At 37.3% G+C, this 26,087-nt stretch overlaps 1 protein-coding gene across 9 annotated transcripts in view; it reads right to left on the bottom strand.

Moving 5' to 3' along the window:
- Positions 1 to 26,087, bottom strand: part of ZFAND3 (zinc finger AN1-type containing 3) — a 376,418-nt gene that overhangs the window by 113,256 nt on the left and 237,075 nt on the right. For all 9 annotated transcript variants that reach the window (XM_055264607.2, XM_055264609.2, XM_063632317.1 and 6 more), the window contains exon 3: positions 18,146 to 18,328. In XM_055264607.2, the coding sequence (XP_055120582.1) occupies positions 18,146 to 18,328 (183 nt within the window). The remainder of the gene's footprint in view (positions 1 to 18,145; positions 18,329 to 26,087) is intronic.

The raw sequence follows: 26,087 nt of genomic DNA, 5'->3' as shown, positions 1-26,087 counted from the left end.
AATATTAGAACATTCCCAACATCCAGAAAGTCCTGGGGATCATTTTTTAAAATACAAGTTCCCAAGCCCTGACCCTGGAAATTTTGATGTAAGAGACTGGGGTAGACATAGGAGGAAGTTAGTGTACTTTTCTAAACCAGCTGAGCACAAGGTAAATATTAACAGTCCAGTCAGTTCTAATTTCTGATTACCCCTAACTCAGTATCTGGCCAAGATCACTAAGTTCCCATAACACCATGAGCTGCACAGTGCACAAGGGTCAGTAACAGCTTAACTAACAAAATGCTTTTTTTAAAGCACATAATTCATCCAGTAGAATTATATAAGAAAGGAGAAACTGTCAAATCAAAACCCCTAAAGAAATCTGGCTGAGACTCATGAATTAATATCCGTATTTACAAATGTTCTAGATGATTATCAAATAAGAGAATCTTTACCTTGTCTTTAGGTTGAGAGTTTATTCTCTTAAAAATTTCTAGTGAATGCATTTCTGTAGGTTTCTGCGAATAAACTTTAAGGCTGCCTAGCATATCTCAACATGCATCATCATGAAGGTGTTCTCCAGAGAGCTTGTTAAACTAACAACCCACTCCAATGTATTCACTATATTACAGTAAAGTACAAATGGAACCATAGTTGAGCCAAGACAAACTGACCGCAAGAGTAACTGGCAGTAATAATATATCCCAGCTTTGATAATTGGGCAATGTTATAAACAGAGAGCTTAGAGTTAAATTTGGTCTGGCAAACTACAACCTATGAAACACTTTAAAACCCAGAACAGGAATGTGTCAGCACCACACATATATTCTACACTAATTGCACTGTCATCCAGACAATTACAGGTAGTTCCAAATCAACTCTGTTAAAATCAATGCAGGAAATTAAGGGCCACTCACAGAAAATGTTTTCAGGTTTCTGTCCACAACAAAAAATATATATATAACATGGGTAACATTTGGTTACAGCAAACAAAATAGTTTTGAGAGTTGACATTAAGGGTCAACGTTCCTTCCTGGACTTTCTAACGCCTGAGAGTGTGGCTGGCATGAAGTCCCCATGACTCACTGTAAACTTGGCTCCCATTTTTCACTTTTCTTCTTCTTTCCAAACAACAGGGTAGACAGAGGTAGTAACTAAAGAACAAGGTGAGAAAGCCTCTTCATGGTTGTGGGTTCTATAGATAAATGTAGTATGTATGTGTGTGTGTTGACTGGGACTGAGGTTGGGACAATAAACGTATTTCTAAGCACAGAACAATTCAAACCATTATCTTCTAGCCTGTATCAGTGGCAATTGAGTTTGGGTTTATTAATGTCTAAAAAAATTACAAAGTTCCTTGCTTAATACGACAGGTTCTTGGAATTCTGAGTCAGATGATATCAAGATTAACCAACCTGAAATAACTTTTAGCCAATCATCATGAATGCTTTTTGCTTTCTTTTGCTAAAGCAAATTAAATAACTGAATTTTTTCAAGTTTCTTCATTATCCAGAGATATTTATTAACAGACTAACATTTTGCATTTCATATTACATTCAGAGGACTTTTTCCTTAAAAAACGTTAAGTTTCAACAATTTAAAGTTTGGAGTTTGCATGTGAATAAAGCCTCTGGTTACTGTGGTTTGTGACTAGAGAAGAGTAAATATTCTACCTTTTCTTCTAGGGATGTTTCTATTCTTGTATTAAAGGTGTCATACATAATGCAGCACTATGGATCACATTTGTAATTCCATATAAAAGCCATGAAACTATATTCTTCAGCTGTATTCCCAACAAGTAGAAATTGTTACAGCATTTGCAATATGGTAGTAGATTCTCCCGGGTAAAGAGTACTGACTGCAGCCCTATAAAGCTGAAGACATGGGTCAAATCTGCATATTCACTTCACTGTAACCTGCAAAAACAGGAGTAAATAAAGATACCCCATTAACTATCAACACACACATTTCAAAGTGAAGCACCAGAATTCTTATATTTTTCCAGTCTCCTATGGAGTTACTGAGCATGTCAAAAAACCCAGGGCTACCTACTCATGTAGTGGTCAATCCCATCAGCTAGCTGAAGACTACAACTCAGGGAGGAAGTCAAGCACAGTGGTTTGGAGGATGGCTGCATTTAGCCTTTCATGCACTCAAAATCCACAGCTGAGTAAATACAGAAAAATACCATTTCTTCTTAATCTTGAAATAGAGATCAACAATCTACTCTGAAAAGTTTTGTTAAAATAGCTGTGATGACTGGTTATTTTTGGCTTCTGGTTCCACTAGCCCTCACTGGCTGCAGTTAATCATGTGCTAAAAACCTTCCACACAGATAATAGCACATCAATTAGAAAAAAATAGACTACCAAGGAGTTGGTCAGCTAAAAATTGCCAGAAGCACAATAATCAAATATTCTACTATCAGTCCTTTCACAGTAACTGTAAAACATTAATACACAAAAATAGCCATTCCTTTTGTAGATTTGTAACACTTCAATTTTCTTAATTAACATGACATTTACATAAAAGTATCTAATTTTTTATCAACTAAAGGCACTGTGGGCTAATTAAAAATGCATCACCCTTTTTTAACCAGCTTGTCAATTCCACTCTATCAAATCTGTACATTGTTTACCTTTGCAGCATCTCACTTTTCCAGGCTCACAGTTCTAAAGGTAATTTTGGACAACAAATTAAAGAGCTACAATTCTCTCCCTTCTGTAGAGATTCAGAATATCTTTTTTTTTCCTCCTAAAGCCTCCCTGGCAGAGAGAGATTCAGGATATCTTATCAAGAATTTCTTGATGAGGCTTCCTCTTAAAAAAAAAAAAAAAAAAAAAAAAAAAAAAAAAAAAGGACAAAATAAACCTCAAAAAATCTATGCAATGGAGATAGTGAAATAAACTACACTGTTTCCTGATGTGTCCATGTTAAGAATGTAAAATTATCTTCAAAAAATTCAAATAATCTGTATTTCTTGAGCAGTAAAATATTCATTCTTTTGCCTTCAATATACACATGGAGATTTAAAATAGCAAAGAATTGACAGTATTTAATGAGTATCAGGTACATAGTAGAATGCACAAGTAATCTCTTCAGAAAAGAAAACCCTAATCTCCAATCTCACCCTAAACCTGGAATTCATGAATTGTTTTAATCAGAAAGGGCACACCTAGTCTGTCTATATAATCGAGTTTGAAAAGCCTCATCGATTAAAAACAAGGATACATGTAGTGAGTTGGAATCTAAGTTTACAGAAATTCTTCAACACAGATAATAGCTCTCTTATTTCTCCAAATGAAACTTCCAAATTAAACCATTTACAAAACTTTTTAAGGAATCTAAGTGTTAATCTCCCAGAGTTAGAAGTTCTAATCCTAACTCAGTACATGATCTTTCACACTATTGAGATCTAAATTAGTAATTTATGAAAAGGGAATTTTAAGAGTGGGTCAAAAGTTGCAATTGGTAGCTTATCTATTTTGCTAATAAGGGCGTCTTTCTCAACAAAATCTTATTACCACTCCACCTTAACTCCCCTAAACAATTACAGGCATACTTCAGAGATATTATGGGTTTGGTTCCAGACCACTGCAATAAAGCAAATATGGCATAAAGTTCGAGTTGCACAAATTTTTTGGCTTCTCAATGAATATAAAAGTTATGTTTATACTATGCTGTAGACTCTATTAAGTGTGCAACAGCATGATGTCTAAGAAACAATGTACATACCTTAATTTTAAAAAACTTTATTTCTAAAAAAAAATGCTAATGATCATCTGAGTCTTCAGTGATTCATACTCTTCTTGCTAGTGAAGGGTCTTACTTCAATGTTGATGGCTGCTAACTGATCAGGGGGTGGTAGCTGCTGAAAACTGGGGTGGCTGCAGCAATTTCTTAAAAAAAGAAAACAAGGCCGGGCGTGGTGGCTCACATCTGTAATCCCAGCACTTTGGGAGGCCGAGGGACGCAGATCACAAGGTCAAGAGATTGAGACCATCCTGGCTAACACAGTGAAACCCCGTCTCTACTAAAAACACAAAAAAATTAGTCAGGTGTGGTGGCAGGCGCCTGTAGTCTCAGCTAGTCGGGAGGCTGAGGCAGGAGAATGGCGTGAACCCAGAAGGTGGAGGTTGTAGTGAGCTGAGATTGCGCCACTGCACTCCAGGCTGGGCAACAGAGCAAGACTCTGTCTCAAACAAACAAACAAACAAACAAACAAAAAACAACTCTGCCACATCAACTGACTCTTCCTTTCACAAAAGATTTCTCTGTAGTAATGCTGTTTGACAGCATTTTACCCACAGGACTTCTTTAAAATTGGTGTCAATCCTCTCAAACTCTGCTCTTGTTTTATCAACTAAGTTTATGTAATATTCTAGATCTTTTGTTGCCATTTCAATAATGTTCACAGTATCTTCACCAGGAGTAGATTCCATCTCAAGAAACCACTTTCCTTTGCTCAATCATATGAAACAGCTTCTCATCCATTAAAGTTTTATAATGAGATTGCAGCAATTCAGTCACCTCATCAGGCCCCACTTCTAATTCTACTCCTCTTGCGATTTCCACCACATCTGCAATTATTTCCTCCGCCCAAGTCTTGAACCCCTCAAAATCATCCATAAGGGTTAGAATCTACTTCTTCCAAACTTCTGTTAATGTTGATATTTTGACCTTCTCCCATTAATCACAAATGGTCTTAATGGCAACTAGAATGGTGAGTCCTTTCTAGATGATCTTCCATTTACTTTGGCAGATCCATGAGAAGAATCAGTATTTATGGCAACTATAGCCTTGTAAAATGTAGTTCTTAAATAATTATGACTTAAAAGTCAAAATGACTCCTTAATCCATGGATTACAGAATGAATGCTGTGTTACCAGGCATGGAAACATAAATTTCCTTGTACCTCTCCATCAGAGCTCTTGGGTGACAAGGTGTATTGTCAATGAGCAATAATATTTTGAAAGGAATCTTTTTTTCTCAGCAGTAGGTCTATACAGTAGGCTTAAAATATTCAGTGAATGATGCTATAAACAGATGTGCAGTCATCCAGGCTTTGTTGTTCCATTTACAGAACACAGGCAGTGTAGATGTAGCAGAATTCTTAAGTGCCCTAGGATTTTCAGAAGGGTAAATAAGCACTGGCTTCCACTTAAAGTCACCAGCTACATTAGCCCCTAACAAGAGGGTCATACTGTCCTTTGAAGCCAGGGACTGACTTTTCCTCCTGTAAGTCCTGGATGGCATCTTCTTCCAATAGAAGGTTATTTTGGCTATTTTGAAAATCTGCTGTTTAGTGTAGTCACTTTCATCAGCGATTTCAGCTAGGTATTTTTGTTAACTTGCTACAGCTTCTACATCAGCAACTGCTGCTTCACCTTGCACTTTTATGAAGATGGCTTCTTTTCTTAGCCTTATGAACCAACCTCTGCTAACTCCAAGCTTTTCTTCTGTAACTTCTTTACTAGCACGGTAGTCCTCAACTTTTCTGTCTTGAGAACTTTTAAAGCTTAAAAATTACTAAGGACACTAAAAAACTTTTGTTTATGTGGCTTATATCATTGATATTTATCTCATATGAAATTATAACTTGACAAAAATTATGTTTTCATTTAAAATTAAAATAATTGCACGTCAACATAAAAACTTACTCTTTTATAAAAAATAACTGCAACTTAAAAAACAGTGAGAGTGGCCTGGCTTAAAGGAAGATACTTGGATTTTCATGTCTATATCTGTATTTAATCTGTTTATATGAATATGAAGAAAGCGCACTATTACATACATATGTAGTTGGAAAAGGAAAGATCTCATGGATGCCCTAAGAGGGACTTGGGGACCTCTATAGGTCTTTGGACCACATTTGAGAACCACTGGTATAGAACCAATGAACCTAAAGGTTAATATAAGATCCAATTTCCCCATACTCCTTACATGCCAACTGACTTATTTCTAGTCTTGCAGAAACCAACTGATGTACTAAGTGTAAATAATAGTAAAAGGGTTTCCCAGTCTCAACAAAATGTGAATATTTAAGTAAATAAAGGCAAGGGATAGTGGAATAAGCTAGTAAAAATTTCAAACCAAGACATTCCATTTCTGCTACGTATGTAAGAAGAGTAAAAACATGTTTCATGGAACTCTCAAAGGATTCTGGGTAAGCAGTTAAATATGTTCAATTTTAGTTTTTCAGATGTAATCTCTCACCTAGAATCCTGTATCTTTCCATATGTTAAGATGCTGACAAACGCTTACCACCGATACTTCAAAATGTGATAAAGTCCAACAGCAATTAACAGTGACATTCTAAGACATCATCACCCTCTTGAGAATAAAAATAGAATAATCCCCATTTTGTTAGAGGTCAAAATATCACCTGGCTAATAAAATCAGTACTAATTTTAGACACTGTTTTGTTTTTCTCTTGTGACAAAGCATATTTAATACGAATACAAAATCAGGGGCTGTCACCTCTCCAATTTAGGCTTCACTTTTGACTATTTACAGGCTTAACTAAGGCTCAACTGCGATTTCTACATTTGCATCATTTGCATTTTACCATCAACACAAGCATGATTCTCATAACAACATTAATGAGACACCACTCAGCACTGGAAGGTTTTTTTTCAAACATAGTTCAGCTAGCAAGAGTATTCTCATAAATCTCAGCCTGCAGCAGCTACTGAAAGAAGGCTGCAACGCTTTCCTTAGAAAGGGAAATGACTGGTGCATGTTCTTCCTACGAGGCTTCAGAAAAAATGAAAAAAAAAAAAAAAAAGACATCTATGCAGGCCACAGGTACTGTTCCGTGGACTTGTAAAAACAACTTGGAACACAGGTGCCCTTCTCTTCTGCCTCTTTGCTGAGCCTTTCCCATAGCTAGCTGTACCACAGCTGGAATATGATGAGTGACACTAAACGGAAATTACCTTAGTCCAACCGTCTTGCTTTACAGACAGAAGTGAACACTGTCAGGTCTTAATAATAGGAACTCTCTTTGCAACTAATAGTTGAAAATGTCACAATTTCAATTGTGTAGTGAAGGGATTATACTGATATTTTAGAATTTTAAAAATTCCTCACTAAGGTGACATCTTATTGTTTTTATTAAATCTAAAGAATCACCTTTTTGATGGATCAAAAAGTGAGATGGTTTATAAAGTAACAGAGGCCATGAATACAAAATGTACAGTTACATAGTCATTTTTTGGCATTGGCAGCTCTGAATTTTCAGAAAGAAGTTCACAAGCACAATTAAAATATATTTATGTAAGCTTAAAATGGCTGCTTCAACACATTCACATAAATGCCATTATGTTTTTTTTTCAGCCAAACATTTTTGTCATAAATAAAGCTTAGATTTAATTTAAAATCAGCACAGTGTCACATATTACTTGTACCTACACAAAATAAAAATATGACAAGTGCAAGAGCTAAAGCTGTGTGAAGTGTGGTTGTTTACATGACCTTTACTTTCACAGAGAAGGACAGAGCATTTAATTTAACAAGAACATTTAAAGAAATCCATATTGGGGGCAGGGGGGATAATGATGATGTTGCTTCAAAATCTAGTTTGAATATCAGTAATTGTATAATCTCACACGTGACTGAGGTAATCTTTTGGGAAACTAACCTTTCAGATCTGCAGACTTCTTAAGGGACTTTTGAAAATGAGTATTAAAAGCTTGCTAGTATTCTCTCTTGCAAAGGGGATTCTTGAAGAGGGAGATTTAGGTGGTAAATACCAACGAGTAAAAATGGTTATTTTACAACAGGCAAGTGCCTGTTTGTACAGAAGAAAGAGACAGAGAGAGAGAGAGAGAAACAGAAAATGACTCCCATTATTCCACAAGTCTGAGATGAATTGTTACCACCACAAAGCATCCACATTTTCAAAATCTGGTAGGGACACTGCCTTTTTTTGAGTTGCTTTGTCTTGGGGTTACTGTATGGTACAGAAAATTAAAAAAGAATATTAAGTAGCTATTCAAAAATCAGGTACAGGCAATGAGAAGTCCCTTCTTTAATGTATCAAAACACATACAGTAGGTTTCTAAAAGTAAGAAAAATTAAAAACAAAACTTTTCCTAAATATTTAAATCAGCAACCATTTATTGAGTACTATGCCAGCAGTGTGCTAGGTGTTCTGGGACAGAGCAAAGTAGCATAAAATAAAGCCTCTGCTAATTTGGTGCTTAGTATCTAAACTTGTGCAGAGAGATGACATTCTCTTGTCAAGAACATAGAAGAAGGTTTGAATAAATGAAGACAAACTATATTCCTTTATGAGAAGACCCAAAAGTTTATTAAAATGTCAATTATTCTTAAATAAATCTATATATTCAATATAATCCAAATCAGAAGCTACTGATACATACTATAAGGCTATATTCCAGTTTCAGAAATATACAGGTTGACCAATAAAACAAAACAAAGAGCCTAGGAACAGATCTATGTTTATGTAACAGTATTACATTTTAAACTAGGACTATTCAATGAATGGTTTTTGCATAACTGGTTATCCACTTGGGAAAAAAAAATAAAGGTAAATCTCTATGCCTTAAATACAAAATAAATTCCAGATGGGCTCAAGAGCTAATGATAGAAAAAGATAAACCATGAAAGTATTAAATACATATAGAAAAATATTTTTGTAACTCTACGATTCAGACAGCCTTCTAAGAAAGACAGAAAACTAGAAGACAAAAGACCAACAGACTTAAAGTTTAAAAAATTCTAATGAATACAAGGCACCCAAATGAAAATTAAAAGCCAAGTAACATACCAAAAGAAACTGGCAATATATGTAACAAATACTTATCCAGAATTTGTTACATATATATAAAAAAATAAAGAATTCCTACAAATCAGTAAGAAAAAAATAGCTAATAAAAAATAAATAAGCAAAGAACAAAACTGATAGGCAAATCACTGGAGCCTTATAAATTGCTAATAAACATATAAAACAATGCTGAATCTCACTATCAGGAGATGTCTGGAAAACACAAGTTAACATGAGCTATTCTTTTGCCCAACTTATCAAAGAAAAAAAAGAAACAAAGAAAAAACCCACTTAATATTGGTAATGCTGTGGTAAACAATCACTCTCAAACATCATTCTTAGGAATATAAAGTCATACAGTCATTTTGGAGGGTAATATTGCCATGCAAATCAAAATTTTAAATATACATATTCTCTGACTTGTTACTTCCTCTTCTATGTATTTATCGTGGAAAAATAACATATCCTCCATTAGCCATGTACAAAAATGTTTACTTGACATGGCTTATAATAGTGAAATATTAAAAAGAGCCTCCAGAGAAGAGAGTAGAGAAAAGGATAGTAAGGGCAATATAGAATATTATGCAGGAGTAAGGCAGATCTCCATGTGTAGACTTGGAAAGATCTCTGAAATTTATTAAATTAAAAAGCAAGTTACAAAACAATATATATAGTATGCTGTCATTTATATAAAAACAATTTTTTTTTTTTTTTTTGAGACTAAGTTTCATTCTTGTTGCCCCGGCTGGAGTGATCTCGGCTCACTGCAATCTTCGCCTCCCAGGTTCAAGCAATTCTCCTGCCTCAGCCTCCCGAGTAGCTGGAATTACAGGGGCCTGCCACCATGCCAGGCTAATTTTTGTATTTTTAGTAGAGGTGGGGGTTTCACCATGTTGACCAGGTTAGTCTTGAACTCCTGACCTGGTGATCTGCCCGCCTTGGCCTCCCAAAGTGCTGGGATTACAGGCGCAAGCCACAGCACCCAGCCAAAATAAAATCTTGTATGTAAACATGTACACAGCTGCACAGAAAAAATACAACCCAAAATGAATAAACAGTGGTTATTTCTGTAAAAAGTAGGAATTGGGTGGTGGTGACTGATGGTGGTGACGTTAGAATATTTTCATGTTCTATTCTATCTAAACCTGTGTCTTTGTAATTCAAAAACTGAGAATGTAGTCATGTTTTACTTGCATACTTAAAAATAGGATTAAAAGTTTTGAAAAAGAAAAGCAAGCCAGAAAATAAATAACTTAAAAATCACGGTTTTGCTTTAATCTGGTTCTTATTTTGACTACAAATGGAAGGTCAGATGACACTACCAGTACTTAAACAAGTTCCTACCCAACTGGCATTATGGAACAGAAAGAATTTCTATAAGAAAACACTGCTGAACTGCTCAAGTCCTGTATTTTGACAGAGATTAACTTAATGATCTCACACATTGATTTTTGATAAATTATGGCTCTTCACTTCAATACAGCATATAACTGTACATTATTATACTGTACTGCAAAGTATCAATCTTTTCAGAACACAGCCCTAATAAAAGCAGCATGCTTTGCAGAACCAGCTTCGGGATAAACAAATAAATGCACTGGGAAAAAAAACACCGCTAAATTAAAATCAAAAGAGACATTTAAAGTTTGGGCATTCTTCTTTATGGGAAAGAATCTTCCACTTTGAGACTATTAGATATCAGAAAAACTCCATCTGTTGTATAATTATCTCTGATAAACAGCCTGATGCTTTGAGCTTCATTAGAGAAAAGGGAAGAGAAAGACACACACAGAGAACTGTAAATAAATCTCCCCACCATGTTTCACTTAAAACCAGCCCAGCAGGAAGTCATAAAATATTTTTAATAGGCAATATTTTCTAAATGCTTTACTAGAAGAAACCAGCCTGTTTTGCCCAATATCTGGCCTCCTGAAGTAGGCATAGTCTGAAAGAGGGAACACTGGTTTCATTTAGAGATTATTAGAAATTTAATTGGTAAAAACAAACAAATCAGAAGTTTAGCCGCTTGGTGGCAGTGATACTAAATTTCCAGGGAACAGATTAAGGCTTGTCAGACAGAAATGAAGATATGTAGCCAGTGACGCCCAATGGATGTTCAAAGACCCGGGGCAGTCTAGCAAGGACATCTGTTAAAAGGCACTACCATTTTTTAAAAATCCCTGAGGGAGCTACGATACCACCAGAAACCAGTTTCCAAGGAAACAACGGAAATCTCTGTTCAACCAAATTAATTTAACCAGAGGTGGAGTACGTTCTCCAATTTCTATTTTGGGAATCAGTGTCATATTAAAGGAAAATCCAGTCAGCCCCTGGAAATGAAGCTTTAGTCATTAAAAATCCTCACTAACATGCCAGTTAATATGGTTCTCACTTTTTCTGTATATTTTATTGTACTACAGCAAAAGTATGTCTTGGGTGGATGCAGTAGACAAGAGTAGAAAAGAGAGTCCCGTATTATAGATGCAAAAGGCCCAGAGCTCAGTTGTGGCCCTCTCTTGGGACTTAAGGAGGGTCATTATCTAAACCTCCCTTTTTCATCTATAGAATAGGAAGGAGAGTATTTGCCCTACCTATGCTGCACACTGTCAAGATGATTCTAGGAACATGTGTATCAAAGAACTCTGTAAAACAGGGGTTCGCAAACTTTTTCTGTACTAGGCCACTGGGTCTCTACAGCAACTACCCAACTCTGTTATTGTAGCACAGAAGCAGCCACAGACAATACAATAACAAATGAGTGGGGCTGTGTTCCAATCAAACTTTACTTATAAACACTGAATTTGGAATTTCATGTATTTCCCACATTTCACAAAATATTATTTATTTGATTTTTTTCAGTTGTTTAAAAGAGTAAAAATCATTCTTAGCTTATGGGCAGCATAAAAACAGGTGATAGGCTGGATTTGGCCTGTGGGCTATAGCTTGTCAACCCCTGTTGTAAACTATAGTTTTATGTAAGAGCTGGTTGCTGTTTAATTCTTAGTATGTACTTCCACAGAGCTTAGAAGACTGTTTTGTATGAGATAGGTACTCTCTAACTGCTAGTTTAGAATATCAGACTATTTGAAAACAAGTCCATTTCTTGCCATTAATCTTCCCTAGCAGCAGGTATCAGTTCTCTTCCTCTCCTGCCTAGAAAGAAATAGACCAGCCATGACCCCCCCCAACACCTCTATTTCCATCCAATATGCTAGTGGGACTGGGAAGAAAAATGCAAAAACTCAGGTAGACATGCACATCGTGTTACCAAACAGGTCATAAATAGGGACACTCAGGCCTTTAAAAGCATAACAGAAAAGCTGACTTGTATAAAGAGCTAAGAGGGCATTTCCTCATCTTGTGAGCAGTCACCTGCCTGCACTTAAGAACAACAAAACAACAACTGATTCCAGCGTTCTAACTACAACCTGGCATTATCCTTTCTCTCTGCAAAAGTTGGGTCAAAAAACATAACTACAAATCACACTTTATCTCCCTTAGAAAAAATCTAAAAACTGGGAGAACAGTAAATAGGCAGTAGCAAAAGCAGAAAGAAATGTTTTATTCTTTTTAAGAGTTTGTCCAACACACCTTCCACTGTATAGCCCAATTTGCATGCAACGTCCTTTAGATTGTAAATCATGATAGAGAATGGCAGCTATGGTGTGGTGGCAGAGACCCAGGCCCTTGGAGCCAGAGTGCTCTGTGATCTTGGGCAAGATAATCATCCTGTGCCTCCATCTTCACACCTGTGAAATGGATACAATAGAAGTACCTGCCTTACAGGGTAATTATGAAGATGAAGTAGGTTAATACAGTTGATCCTTGAACAAGAGCAGTTTGAACTGTGTGGGTCCACTTAGATGCACATTTTTTTCAACCAAATACAGATGGAAAATAAGTACTGCCCACATATATGGAGGGCCAACTTTTCATATAAGTGGGTTCCACAGGGCTGACTGTGAGACTTGAGTATGCGCCGAATCCCCTGTGTATAACGAGGGATGATTGTGCATATAAAGTACTTGGAACAGTGCCTAGTACTTAGTAAGGATACTTATTGTGAGCTGTTACCATTATTACAGCATTTAAATGCTGTAACAAATCCTTTAGTCACTATTTGAATTTTGTTTACATTATTTTTGGAAAAGGCTTCCAATGGCTAAGCTCCATGGACTCTTCTGCAGACACACACAGTTTGGGAGAGGGAGACATATGTTTATGTTCAGATACAGAAATATCACTTAGAGCTTTTAGATATCTGCTTTATTTACCTGCAGGAAAGTGTATTAAGAAACTCTTTTGGGTAAAAATTAGTCCTGTTTCTATGTTTTACATACTTTTCTCAATAGTTATTGCTCTATCTGCAGTCTTTTCAAAAGAAAATGTTCCAGACTCTCACCACTTTCTGCTGATATGTTCATAGTTCAAGTTCATGTTGATAGTAAGAAGGTGAAAGTAGATTTAAGCAATATCCATTTTCTTGTATATTAGGAAAAAAAAAAACAATAAAACCTTCCACAAGCCCCAAACAAAATGTAGCACTTCTAGCTCTATGCAATAACAATGGATCCATAACTACTAAATAGTTTACAAATTTCACGGTACTTGGATTTGGCATCCCAAATTCATTTTCCAGCAACTGCTACATCTTACTTCTCCACATCTCTTTAGGGGAAGCTAAGAAGGAACCCACAGATGAAATTCTGGTCCCTTGAGGACACTAAAATATCAACATAGGCAATCTCCTGCTGTCTCTTCTGCCATCCTTCATCACCTTGGCAGATCACAGCTTAAAAAATTTGCAAGATGTAGATGGATCAGGCTGTCTAGTGTCTCACTTGGGTCTTCACTGCTACTAGGCAATCACTTTATCTCCCATTGATTTTTAAAGCATCCACCCTGACAGCTCTTAACAAACTCAGGGTACTTTTCTTACCCCATATTCTCAACCCCCAAATCTGGCACACATCTTCCTCACTCTAGCACAGCTGCTTTCAACCTAGGTGAGGGAGCAAAGCTGACTTGAAAAAGCTTTGCAAATGACATGCCTGTTAACCACTACTAGCTACTTCCTCCCTTCCACCCCAAAATTCTTATGCATCTGTTTGGGAGAACAAGCCAGACTCCCAGGGACAGACATATGTAGTCAAAAAGGTGACCTCCTTATGTATAAAGACCTAATCTTACTAATTTCTATACTCAGCACTTAACTTAGTGTCTAATATATAGCAGGCACGCAGCAAAGATTGCTAAATGAATATACAAACCACTGAAACAGTTTATTAAATAGTTTATTTAGGTAATCCCTCATATGATCACCAAATCCAAGTGCCTCTTTGTCAGTTTACAGCCTCGGTAGCATTTTCATATTGTGACAATATCTTATAGCGACTGAAAGCATAGGCTCTAGATCCAAATTCATGTGTTAAGAGCATGGGCTTCACTGCCTTGCAATAGCTCTATAACTTTTGGCAGAAAGTTAATGAACCTCTCTAAGCTTTAATGTCCTCATCTGTAAAAACAAGCATAAGAAAAGCACCTACCCTAATAGGCTATATTGAAAATTAAATGTTACTGCATCTAAAGAACTTTGAAGAATGTCTAGAATATAGCAAATGTTTCTTAAATGTGAGCTAAAATTATTATTATCTAAACTGAAATTTGTTCTTTGGCTTTTGTGACCTTGCCCACTATCATTCTCCTCCCGACTTCTTCAGTTGCCTCCTCTATCCTTTTTGCTCCTTAAGTGAAGAAGTTTCACTCACAGGTCTATCCTCACTGCTTTTCTTTTTTTTTTTTTTTTTTTTTTTTTTGAGACAGAGTCTCACTCTGTCACCAGGCTGGAGTGCAATGGCGTGATCTCGGCTCACTGCAACCTCACCTCCTGTGTTCAAGCGATTCCCCTGCCTCAGCCTCCCGAGTAGCTAGCACTATAGGCACGTACCACCATGCTCGGCTCATTTTTGTATTTTTGTAGAGATGAGGTTTCACCATGTTGGCCAGGATGGTCTCGATCTCTTCACCTCGTGATTCGCTCACATAGGCATCCCAAAATGCTGGGATTACAGGCGTGAGCCATGTGCCCAGCCCTCCCTGCTTTTCTTTGCTCTCACCCTTGGCAATCTCATTTAACACCTATGGCTTAAACTATCATCTCTATGTGGATGAAGCCAATCTTGACTTCACTCCTCTGAGCTCCAACTCAACCTGCCCAGTTGCACACAATACAAACTTAAGTCATCACCATATCTCCAACTGGCAAATCTCATTTCCCTAGATCTGTACAAACTTGAGGAATTAGGAAAGAGATAGCTTCAGAGAGCATAAGTCTAAGAGAAACATACAATGGTTCAAAGCAATGACGTCACCGAGAGAGAAAGGAAATGAAGCTAATAGAACTAGACATCTTTAATCAGGCTGAAGGTATTCATATTAAAAAACAAAAACAAAAACAAAAAAAACACAGCAGTCTACAGTGGCCTAAACTGGCAAGTAACTCTTGGTTATGATGTGGATTTCCACATATTTTAATGACAGGGAGAGAAAGCATTCCTCTTGCCCACAGAAATATTATTCTCTGTGACAGCTGTATTTCACATTGTGAATTAACTGATTAAAAGTATGAACTCTGAAGCCAAATGCCTAAATTTGAATCCTGGTTCTGGTATCTACTCGTTTGTGACCACAGGCAAATTACTTAATCTTTTTGTGTCTAATTCCTCATCTATGGAATGAGTATAATGACATTATTTACCTCACTGGGTTATCACGAAAAACAATGAGAAAATATTCATGTAGAATAATGTCTCCTATATAAAGTGCTAATAAATGGTAGCTACTGTTATCTCAGCCTCACATGCATTTTGGTGGCTTGAATTGATTTGTGGCGGCCCGATCCTGGTATGCACGAATCCAATCCAGTTTCCATTAGATGAGATCCTGATCAACCTTTTCCCTTAGACCAGGAGTTCTTAACCCAAGGGCCATGATAAGCTGTAGAGAAATTTTATGCAAAATTGGGTATAAATGGATGGTGCATATTTTTCTAAGACAAGGGGCCACAGCTGGAATCAGCTCCTCAGTAAGTACATGATCTTGAAAAGATTTTTGAAAACAAAACAAAATCTACTGCCTTAGCATGACCACTTCAATTTTCACCACTTTTTTTTTTCTCCTCTTATATAATTTCTACACCTGCCTTGGCCTCTATTCAGTAAGTTATAATATTTTAAAAATTGTCTCTTTGCAATGCTATTCCTGTTTAATCCTTTCCATTTTCAATACAACCAAGGTTACTTCTCCAAAGAACTGTAATAATATCACTTCCTCTGCTCAAAAACATGGCTACTGTCTCAAGTCCAAATAGCTTAGCTGGACATTTAGCCTCTATGTCTTGGCCACAACTTACCCTTCCAGCCTTGTCTTTCATTCTCTTCCACAAATGGCCCTAAGACAGTCATTTGCCATTGAGAAACTCCATGCAGCTTTCCTTCCACAGCTCATTCTACTCTGTCTAGTATGTCTCTTCACCACCTTCTATACATCTTTACCACCACTTCCTCAGTAAGTCAATGTCCTTCAACATTTGCTGTCTTTAATACATAAGGACCAACATGGGTGTATGCTAACATGTATCAGGGTTTGTCAAGCTCAGCATTACTGGCATTGGGAGCTGAATGATTTTCTGTTGCAGAGGACTGTCCTATGTGATGCAAGACATTGAGCAGCATCCCCGGCCTCCAGACATCATCAAATGTTCCGGGGCTGTGGGGTGGGAGATCACTCTTGGTTGATAACCACTGATAAACTATAACAAATACATTTAATTTCCCCTTCAAATTCTTTGAGGACAAAGACTATGACCTTGCTTATTTTATATTCTCGATATTACCAAATACAGTAGTTTACGACAGATTTAGATAAGTATTTGTTTTCTGCTAACCTTTCCAAAGTTAGTATACAGAACACAGAACATTGTAACCTACTGTGTTTCTAGATATTCATGAAACTTGAAATACTAAATTTCAACTTGGCTTTCAAAGAAAAAAAAGGCCAGGTCTCACAAGGCTGCAGTGTAATGGTGAGACCATAGTCCACTGTAACCCCGAACTCTTGGGCTCAAGAGATCCTCCCGCCTCAGCTTCCCAAGCAGCTGGGACCATAAACACACACCACCACACCTGGCTAATTTTTTTTTTTTTTTTTGGTAGAGACAAGAGTCTCACCATGTTGTCTAGGCTGGTCTCAAACTCCTGGCCTCAAGCAATCCTCTTGCCTTGGCCAAGTAGAGCTTTTAAAAGGCTAAAACTACTATGTCATAATATCCCTATAATTTTCAACAAATACTATCAATTATATTTGTGCCCTAAAAGAGATGTATGTTTCATGCCAGGGATGGGGGATGGAGGGAAGGAGATGTATATTATGACTTTATAAAAATTAAGTAGACAATGGGCTGGGCATAGTGGCTCACACCTGTAATCCCAGTACTTTGGGAGACCGAGGTGGTTAGATCATTTGAGGTCAGGAGTTCAAGACCAGCTTGGCCAACATGGTGAGATCCTGTTTCTGCTAAAAATACAAAAATTAGCCAGGCATGGTGGCAGGCGTCTGTAATGCCAGCTACTCAGGAGGCTGAGGCAGGAGAATCACCAGGAGGTAGAGGTTGCTGTCAGCTGAGATGGTACCACCACACTCCAGCCTGGGCAACAGAGTGAGTCTCTATCTCAAAAAAAAAAAAAAAAAAAAAAAAATTAAGTAGATAGTGAACTTCTATATCACCTACATAATAGCATTCCAACACTGAAGACTTACAGAAGAGTAATACCATCTCCTCCTTCCTTTAAATATCCTATGTTCTATGAAGTATAGTGTTATCTCAGTTAAATGCTTAGAAACAGTCAAGGCCCAGTTAGTGACAGAGGTAAAGTTTCAATCTAAGGCTCCTAAATTAGGGTTTTAGGGTTAGAATCCCTTACTGGTCCCTTGCTGCACATTAGAAATCCTCTGCAGAGTTAAAAATAACAGATCCCTGGGCCTCCTTCCAGATCAATTAAATGAGAATGAGGGAATGGTGCTAAAGATTAAAATTGTTTTAAAAACCCCCAGCGGATTCTAATGTGCAGACATAGGTGAGAGCCACTGCTCTCTAGACTGGTTCAAACTTCATGTACTTTGACAGTATAAAAGGCTATTTCTTCAGGAATGGCTGAAACTTATTCTCTAACTTGCTGAGCTTGGGCCTTGTATGTGGACACTTATCTTGAATTAAAAGAAGTGCTGTTTTTTCTGGGGTTAGACATTACCAAGATGCTCATCTAAAGTTCTTAGGCTGCTCTCTCTACCACCCCTCAGAAGCCAGGCACTTACACTCCTCTTTACTCGGTGAAGTTACATTCAGTTCTGTCGGAAGCGGCTGCTGGCTGGGACTAAGAGTTGGCGTGGTTATCGAGGTATTGTTGTTGTCACTGGTGGTCTCTTCGGAAAACAAATCTGATTGGCTGTTACTTGTACTTGGAGCGGAATCATCGTCTGGCTGTTTCTTTTGAAAATCTGAAGAAAAACAGAAAACGAGCTTAATTAAGGAGTCCACAGTCTCTGAGGATTAGAAAACAATGGAAGTTGGTACAAAAATTAAATGCAACAACAGCAATAATAAAGACTGATCTGGGTGATTAAAAAACCATGGGAGTAAAACACTGGTCAAAAACGTTTAAGATTAATAGAAGGTGACTAGAGTTAAAAGTTTTCCAAGGTCCCTTATTATTCAGAAGAATGCTAACATACTGATTTTAACGTCCTGTGCAAAGCCAAAGATGCATGTTAAAAATTTAAGGGTAATCAGAAGGAAAAAGGGAATAAAGAACAGTTTTCCAAACTTTTCAGAAGGAAAGGTCATAAGGAAAAAGGCAGCAGAGAAAACAGCAGAGTAAACAGAAAACATATAACAAGATGGTAGAAATAAGTATAAATATGTCAGTAATGGTAATAAATGTAAACAGACTGAACTTATCAGCTAAAAGACAGAATATTTGGACTAAAGTCCAGTTGTATTCAATTTACAAGGGATACACTAAAAACACAAATATGAGAGGATAAACAAAACGTTAAAGTATAGTTAATCCTTGAACATCATGGGTTTGAACCGTGTGGGTCCACTTGTATGTGGATTTTTTTCAGCCAAATGCAGATCAAAAATACAATATTCACGGGATGCAAAAATCATATATAGAAGGCCTACTTTCCATATACGATGGTTCTGTAGTGCACACTGATGAACCTGAGTATGCACAGATTTTGGTACATGCAGGGGAGTCCTGAAGCCAATCCCCCAAGTATAACACAATCGTATATATAAAAAAAAAATGTACCTGGCAAATAAATATAAATGAACAGGCAGGGCACAGTAGCTCACGCCTATAATCTTAGCATTTTTGAAGACTGAGGCGGGAGGACTGCTTGAGGCCTGAAGTTTGAGACGAGCATGGGCAACACAGCAAGACCTCATCTCTAAAAGTTTTAAAAAATTAGCTGAGGGTGGTGGTGCACACCTGTAGTCTCAGCTACTTGGGAGTATCTCTTGAGTCCAGGAGTAAGAAAGAAAGAGGGGGAAAGGGAAGGGGATAAGGCAGGGGAAGGGGAAGGGAGGACAGGACAGGACAGGAACAGAGAAAGGAGAGAGAGGAGAAAAGGGAGGGGTTGGGGGAGGGGAAGAGGGAGAGGAGAAGAGGAAAAAAAAGAACCAAGAAAGGAAAAGGAAAGAAAAAGAAAAACGCGAGGGGAGAGGAGGGGATGAACAGAAAGTTGGTATGGCTAGAGTACTATCAGAATATGTAGACTTTAAGTCAAAAGTATTATTAGAGGTGAAGAGGATCATTATAAAATAGTAAAAGAGGCTTCTCCAAAGCCACAAAACACTGTCGTCCCTTAGTATACACGGGGGATTGGTTTCAGAACTCCCACATATACTCAGGTTCCACAGTCAGCCCTACTGAACCAGCGTATATTAAATACTGGTCCTTCATATACACAGGTTTAGCATCCTGTATTTTCAATCTGGGTTTGGTTGAAAGGCTTCATATAAGCAGGCATACAAAGTTCAAACTCGTGGCCAACTGTATTTAAAGCAAAAATGGTTATATTGATGAGAAACTGACAAATTTCCTACAGGGGACAATTTTAATGTAATGCTTACACAAAACAATAATAAGCATACAAAGACCAAGTACCCAACAATTAGAGAATGAATTATTTTCTTTTTTTCTTGAGACAGAGTCTCACTCTGTTGGCCAGGCTGGAGTGCAGTGGCATGATCTTGGCTCACTGCAACCTCCGTCTCCCAGACTCAAGCAATTCTCCTGCCTCAGCCCCGAGTAGCTGGGATTACAGACGTGTGCCACCACACCCAGCTAATTTTTGTATTTTTGTAGAGACAGGGTTTCATCATGTTGGCCAGGCTGGTCTCCAACTCCTGGCCTCAGGTGATAGACCTGCCTCAGTCTCCCAAAGTGCTGGGATTACAGGTGTAAGCCACAGCGCCTGGCCTTAAACCTTTTCAAAGCCCCCAAATATTAGCATAATTCAGAATAGCACTTAAATCTTAGATTGAGGGAGGGTGGTTTGATGGTGAGAGGCACACAAAAATATCCAAAGACAGGTAATGTCCATTAACAGAAAATTGATCTTAAAATGCTCTACAGTGATTAAATGAATAAGGCTACAAGTATAATAGAAAAATCTCAAAAAGAATGTTGAGAGAGAAAAGCAAGTGAGCTACAGAAAGATATACACGGTATAATAATACTTATATAAAAATTTAAAATATGTTAAGAATGCCACATATTGTTTATGGATACATGAATGATAATAATTACAAGACAAAAACATTCAAGGAAATAATATACCAGATTCGGGATAGCGATTACCTCTTTGAGGCCAAGGGATAAGGAGAAAAATGGGTCTTCTATCTTGTTCTGTAATTTTTTATTTCTTAAGCTGTTGGTAGGTATCTGAGTGTGATTATTGTCTATATTCTTTATATATTTTAAAAATCTAATGCTACTCTATGAAGTACAGATTACATTTTATTATATCAATTCAGAGAAGTACAAGATTCTTACAACTTGACATAGCATTCGAACCACAGGGAAGTGTTGCTATCATACTCTGTAATTTCATCAGAATCACTACCTTTTGACATATTCTAAGCACAAGAAGAGCTAGCATTTATGATGCATTTATTATGTGCCAGGCACTGAACTAAATGTTTTATGTATATAACGTATTTATGTTAATCCTCAGGAAAACCCTAACAAGGAAGGTATAAACAACATCATTTTAATGATAAAGAAATTGAGGTTCAGAAAGTTTAGGTAATTTGTTCCAAGTTAACAGCTAATAAGTAGCAAAGACAGGTCCATTTGACAACAAAGCCCATGGTCTTCAATCACAACCACAGGATGTGGCACTGTGATCACCAAGATGGCCCAAGGAAGAGACCTCCATGTCAAGCCCCCAGCCATTTCCAGCACCACTAGTGAGTGCAATGAATGTAGCCAGTTAGTAAGTGCTAAGGTGATCAGTGCTCTAAAGCCCTTACTGCTTCTTTTCTGTGCATTTATTTCTCCTAGCCACTTTCTCGTTTTTCCATGTTTTGACATTTAAAAATGGCTTATTATCTCAGTGCTACTTGTATAGCACCTTCAAGAAAAAAGTACTATATCAACGGAATAAAAATACTGCAATAATGATACTTTATGTCATGTCATCTCATTAGCTCTCCTATGTCAAAAATCATTGTGTCCCTCCCATAACCATCTGTCTACCATTTAATTGGAAATGTTATATGATCCTGAAAGAACTGAAACTGAGTCATCACTGTACCATCTAGCATAATCCCCAGTGCTTGGAGACAGATGCACACACAGAAACTTACTCACTCAGGCACAATAAGCCTTTGAGGGTGAAGGATGTTGGTATCTAAAGACAATTATGAATACCAGGTCCCACCCACACACTCTCCAGCCCTTGCTTGCCACGCTACTTTGATGCTCAGGTACTTTCAAGTTTTCTTTTGTGAACTGGCAGTTCAAAAACTTCAGGTTTTCTTTTAGGAATCAGCAGTTGACACAGTGTACCTTCTTTTAACCCATACTCCTTCTGTGCCTTTTCTACACCTGCACAGGGTGATGGTGTCATAACATCATTAGGCTAACATACAAACCCAACTGGCTGCTCACAAAGAGAGGAGTAGAAGCTCTATATATTCTCTGCTTGAATCTGAAAAAGAATCCAGGAATCACAGAATGTTACAACCAGTAATGACTTTAAAAATTCAGCTCAATCCTCTCATTTTACAGATAGAGAATGCAAGAGCTGAGAAAATTACTACAACTCACCAGAAACTGAGTTAGGATTTTCTAACTTCCATGCCAAAGTCTGTGTAATACAAAGAGCTTTAGAGTGAAGACCTGGATTCAAATCCTGGCCTTGCTATTTACTGGGCATATAGCTAAAAGCAAATTGTTTAATCTTTTGGGGCCTTCTGTAAAACAAAGGGAGGTGGTTATTTATACCTCTCAGGAAAATGTGGATTAAATAAGATAAGGTACATGAAGAACCTAGCATATGAGTACTCAACAAATGACAGAATTAAAAAGAAAAGGTATTTTCCTAACTTAAAGAAAGGGGCACTAAGTAAGAGTTATCTCATTTTGGCCCTGATATTTGCATCACGGTTCTTATTCTCTTAGGCCTTTCTTTCTGAACCATCCAGCATCCAACTTCTGATTACTGCCAAAAAGAAAGAAACTCTCAGAAGTCTACTCTGAAAATGAAGGGGAACAGATTTATATTACATGTAAAGAAGTAAACAACAAAATATGAGACACAGAGCCTGCCTCTCATCATTCTACACTGGAGAGCAGTGCAGATGAAAGGTCCAGAAACAGCCACTGCATCTGATTCAGACACAGTGAAGGTCTGTTCCCTTGATAAATTTTATAATTCTCATATAAATGAGAAAACTAGAAATCTCCAAGCTTATCCACCTCTCTAAATGAGAAAAAAACTTGGGAATAACTAATTTTATAAGTTAGTTGAGTTAATGGTATATCCAAAGGTCTTAAACTTGTCCTTGAATAAAGTTGTCAGCCTGAGAAAGGTTTATGTGAATAAAGCTTTTCCAAAGCAAACTGTTACTTGTAAAAACTGAGTTTAAAAACCTTTGCACTTGAATGGGATTACTGTTAAGAGTGAACAGCAGCCCAAATCTTGGCAACTTACCTTATTATCATCTAAGGGGAAAAATAATTTCTCAACGAAGATACGCTTGAAACCTTTAGTACCCAGAAATGGAATGTATCCAGAAGATAAAGTGACCTAATGGTGCTAGCAAAGTCAAAATAACCAGTGAAGTCCCTGGACTGGCTACCCACATACTCACTGGCATAGTTTTCTCCACTGTTTTCAGAATGATTTTTCACACATCAATCTTCTTACTACAAAATGCACCTAAAATACTGGGAGCACTGTGAAAGCACTTTGTCCTGTCCTGCTTCACGCACTTTGTCCTGTCCTGCTTCACAAGCCCATTAACCTGGGCAGTCTCTCTAGAACTACTCCCTATCTAGCCACTATGAAATACTCCCTTTGATATGCACATGCCCCATTGTTTATCTTTCAGATGTACAATGCTGATTTGGCAAGATGCTTAGACCCCCAATCCCACTTCTAGATTATTACAATAATACATCTTTCAGAATGATTTCTTCAAAATATTTAGAAAGAATTTCGGTAATTTTGCTAAACTTTTTCTCTCATTGAAAACAAATTAATTCTTTTTAACCCTGTTCCATAACCTATTTTTTCCTTTTAGCAAGGTATCATGAATGTTTCTGCTTTGTCAAATATAAATGGGTGATCACTAATGAGTACGTGGTCTCATTCATTTATAGATATATGAACTAAACCAATCCACTAGTGTTACACATTTTCATTTACCAACTTTTCACTATTATAAACAAGATTTCATTGAGTTTCCTTAAGTTATATCATAGAAGTAGGTCAACTGGTAAGAGAGGACGTACATTTTTACAGCATTTGGTACGTATTACCAAATTCTCTTGGCACAGCACTCTGCAATTTCCCATAGCACAAGGCTTACTACGGTATATAAGAATCATCCGTTCATTTGTCAGTCTCCTACATTATTCAGGATCCAGGACAAAAAAATGGTTCTCAATAAACATTAACTGGATAAATAAGTGGCCAATGCTTTCCTGCAGAAAGTCCATCACTGGATTACATTTAAAAGTATTTATCAATTGTTATTTTAAACCTTTCATAAACTGTTTTGTGTGTCTTTAAGGGTACTCCTAGCATCATGTGGGTCGGCATTTCTAAAAGATAAAGTGCTTAATACCTGCGAATTTCCATTTTCATAATCACTAAGTAGAGATGAGAAATTCAACTGCACTTGTTCCAACTCACTCATTAGGACTGCTTGGGCTCATAATAAGGCTTCTATCATTATTGTAGACACTAAAGCTGGGTATATAGGAAACAAATTCAAAGTAGAAGAGGAACTAAGAGTTAAGCACCTCCTATGAGTCAAGCACTCTGCCAGGGGCTTTGCATTCATTTTCTCATTTAGCCCTCAAAATAAACTGGGCAGAAGATAACATCACCACATGTGAGCAGAGGACAGTGTGTATGGCAAGGTTGGGCAAACCTGCTCCCTCCTTAACAAATGCTAGAGCTAGGGTTTGAGATTCAGCTTTATTTGACTCTTAATGTTTGTGTTCTTCCCACTACAGCATGCACCACTGAAGCAACCACCTCCCAGCTTCCCAAAATGTAGCAGCTCGCAGCCTCCGCAGGGTACACTGCTGGTTCCCACATTTCCACTCTCAGTCTCCAAACCCCATCTGACTATATATCACAGATTACAAATCCATGCACCCACCAGAAGCTTTAGTTTGGTATTTCACACCATAAAATACTTCATGTTTCAAGTAGTCAAATTTTAAAAAATGGAAAAGGTTGCCAGGGGTTTTGTTTCTCAATCCACTTAAAAATAAAAATTCATTTCCTGTATCTCAAGAGTTTGGTTCATACAAGGCACTGTATAAAGGTCTCCTTTAACAGAACAGGGTTCTGCTCACCATCCCCTCTCCACCCAATTTATGTCCATAATAGGCTACAGCTTCTGTTCATAGAAACCTTTCTAGGTTTCTAAAGCTGCATTGTCCCCCACCCCCATCTCAACCGCAAAACTTAAATATCTTATTTTAAAAAGCTACAAAGCCATTAGTAGCCAGCCAATTCATAAACCAGACTTCTAGCCTTCTGATTAAAATCTTAAGAAAATTCTGGTAGTTGGATTAATCTGGGTTAACAGCCTCAGCAAGAATAAACTGTTTAAACAGGAGTTAGCAAGAACCAATGCACTTATGGACTTGGTTACTATGAAAACTTTATTACCTTATGCATATGTTGTAGCTTATGTGGCAAACTGTGAGCTATTGAAAGTGGCTAAGTTTACTTAGGTGTCCTTTCATGAATATTATCTTCTAGCTTCTTTAAAAAGCAAAAGCAAAACACCTTTACCCTAACAGATTCTCACCCAACCTCTCATGGCGATTCCTTCTCTTTAAAAATCAGACTATCTTCTTTTTTTAAAAAAATTATTTTTATTAATTTTTGTTTTTCTCTTTCAAAAATTATTTTTATTAATTTAAAAAATCAGACTCTCTTCACTGATCTCAGAATAGACAGATTGAATAACACTGCACTGTTTTTGTGTGCTTCCTTGTTGTTGTTGTTTTTTTTAATTTGAGACAGGGTCTTGCTCGTCACCCAGGCTGGAGTGCAGTGGCACACACATGGCTCACTGCAGCCTCGACTTCCTGGGCCCAAGTGATGCTCCCACCTCAGCCTCCTGAGTAGCTGGGACTATAGGTGCGCACCAACACACCCAGCTACCTTAAATTTTTTTTTTTTTTTTTTTTATAGAGATGGGAGTCTCACTATGTTGCCCAAGCTGGTCTCAAACTCCTGGGCTCAAGAGATCCTCCCACCTCGGTATCTCAAAGTGCTGGGATTACAGGTGTAAGTCACCATGCTCAGCCTGTGTCCTTACAAATAAGTTTCAAATAAGTTTCAAATATATACATATAATACACACACACACACACACACACACACACACCCCTACATGTATATATCCTCCTAATGATAAATGACTCCTATCCTATGTTCCCTATTTATGTCCATGAATCTGCAATTTGAGTAATACCTCAAAAAATAAAAT

The sequence above is a fragment of the Symphalangus syndactylus genome, chromosome 23 (genome assembly GCF_028878055.3).
Source record: "Symphalangus syndactylus isolate Jambi chromosome 23, NHGRI_mSymSyn1-v2.1_pri, whole genome shotgun sequence".
NCBI lineage: Eukaryota > Metazoa > Chordata > Mammalia > Primates > Hylobatidae > Symphalangus > Symphalangus syndactylus.
This window is presented reverse-complemented; position numbering and strand designations above follow the sequence as displayed.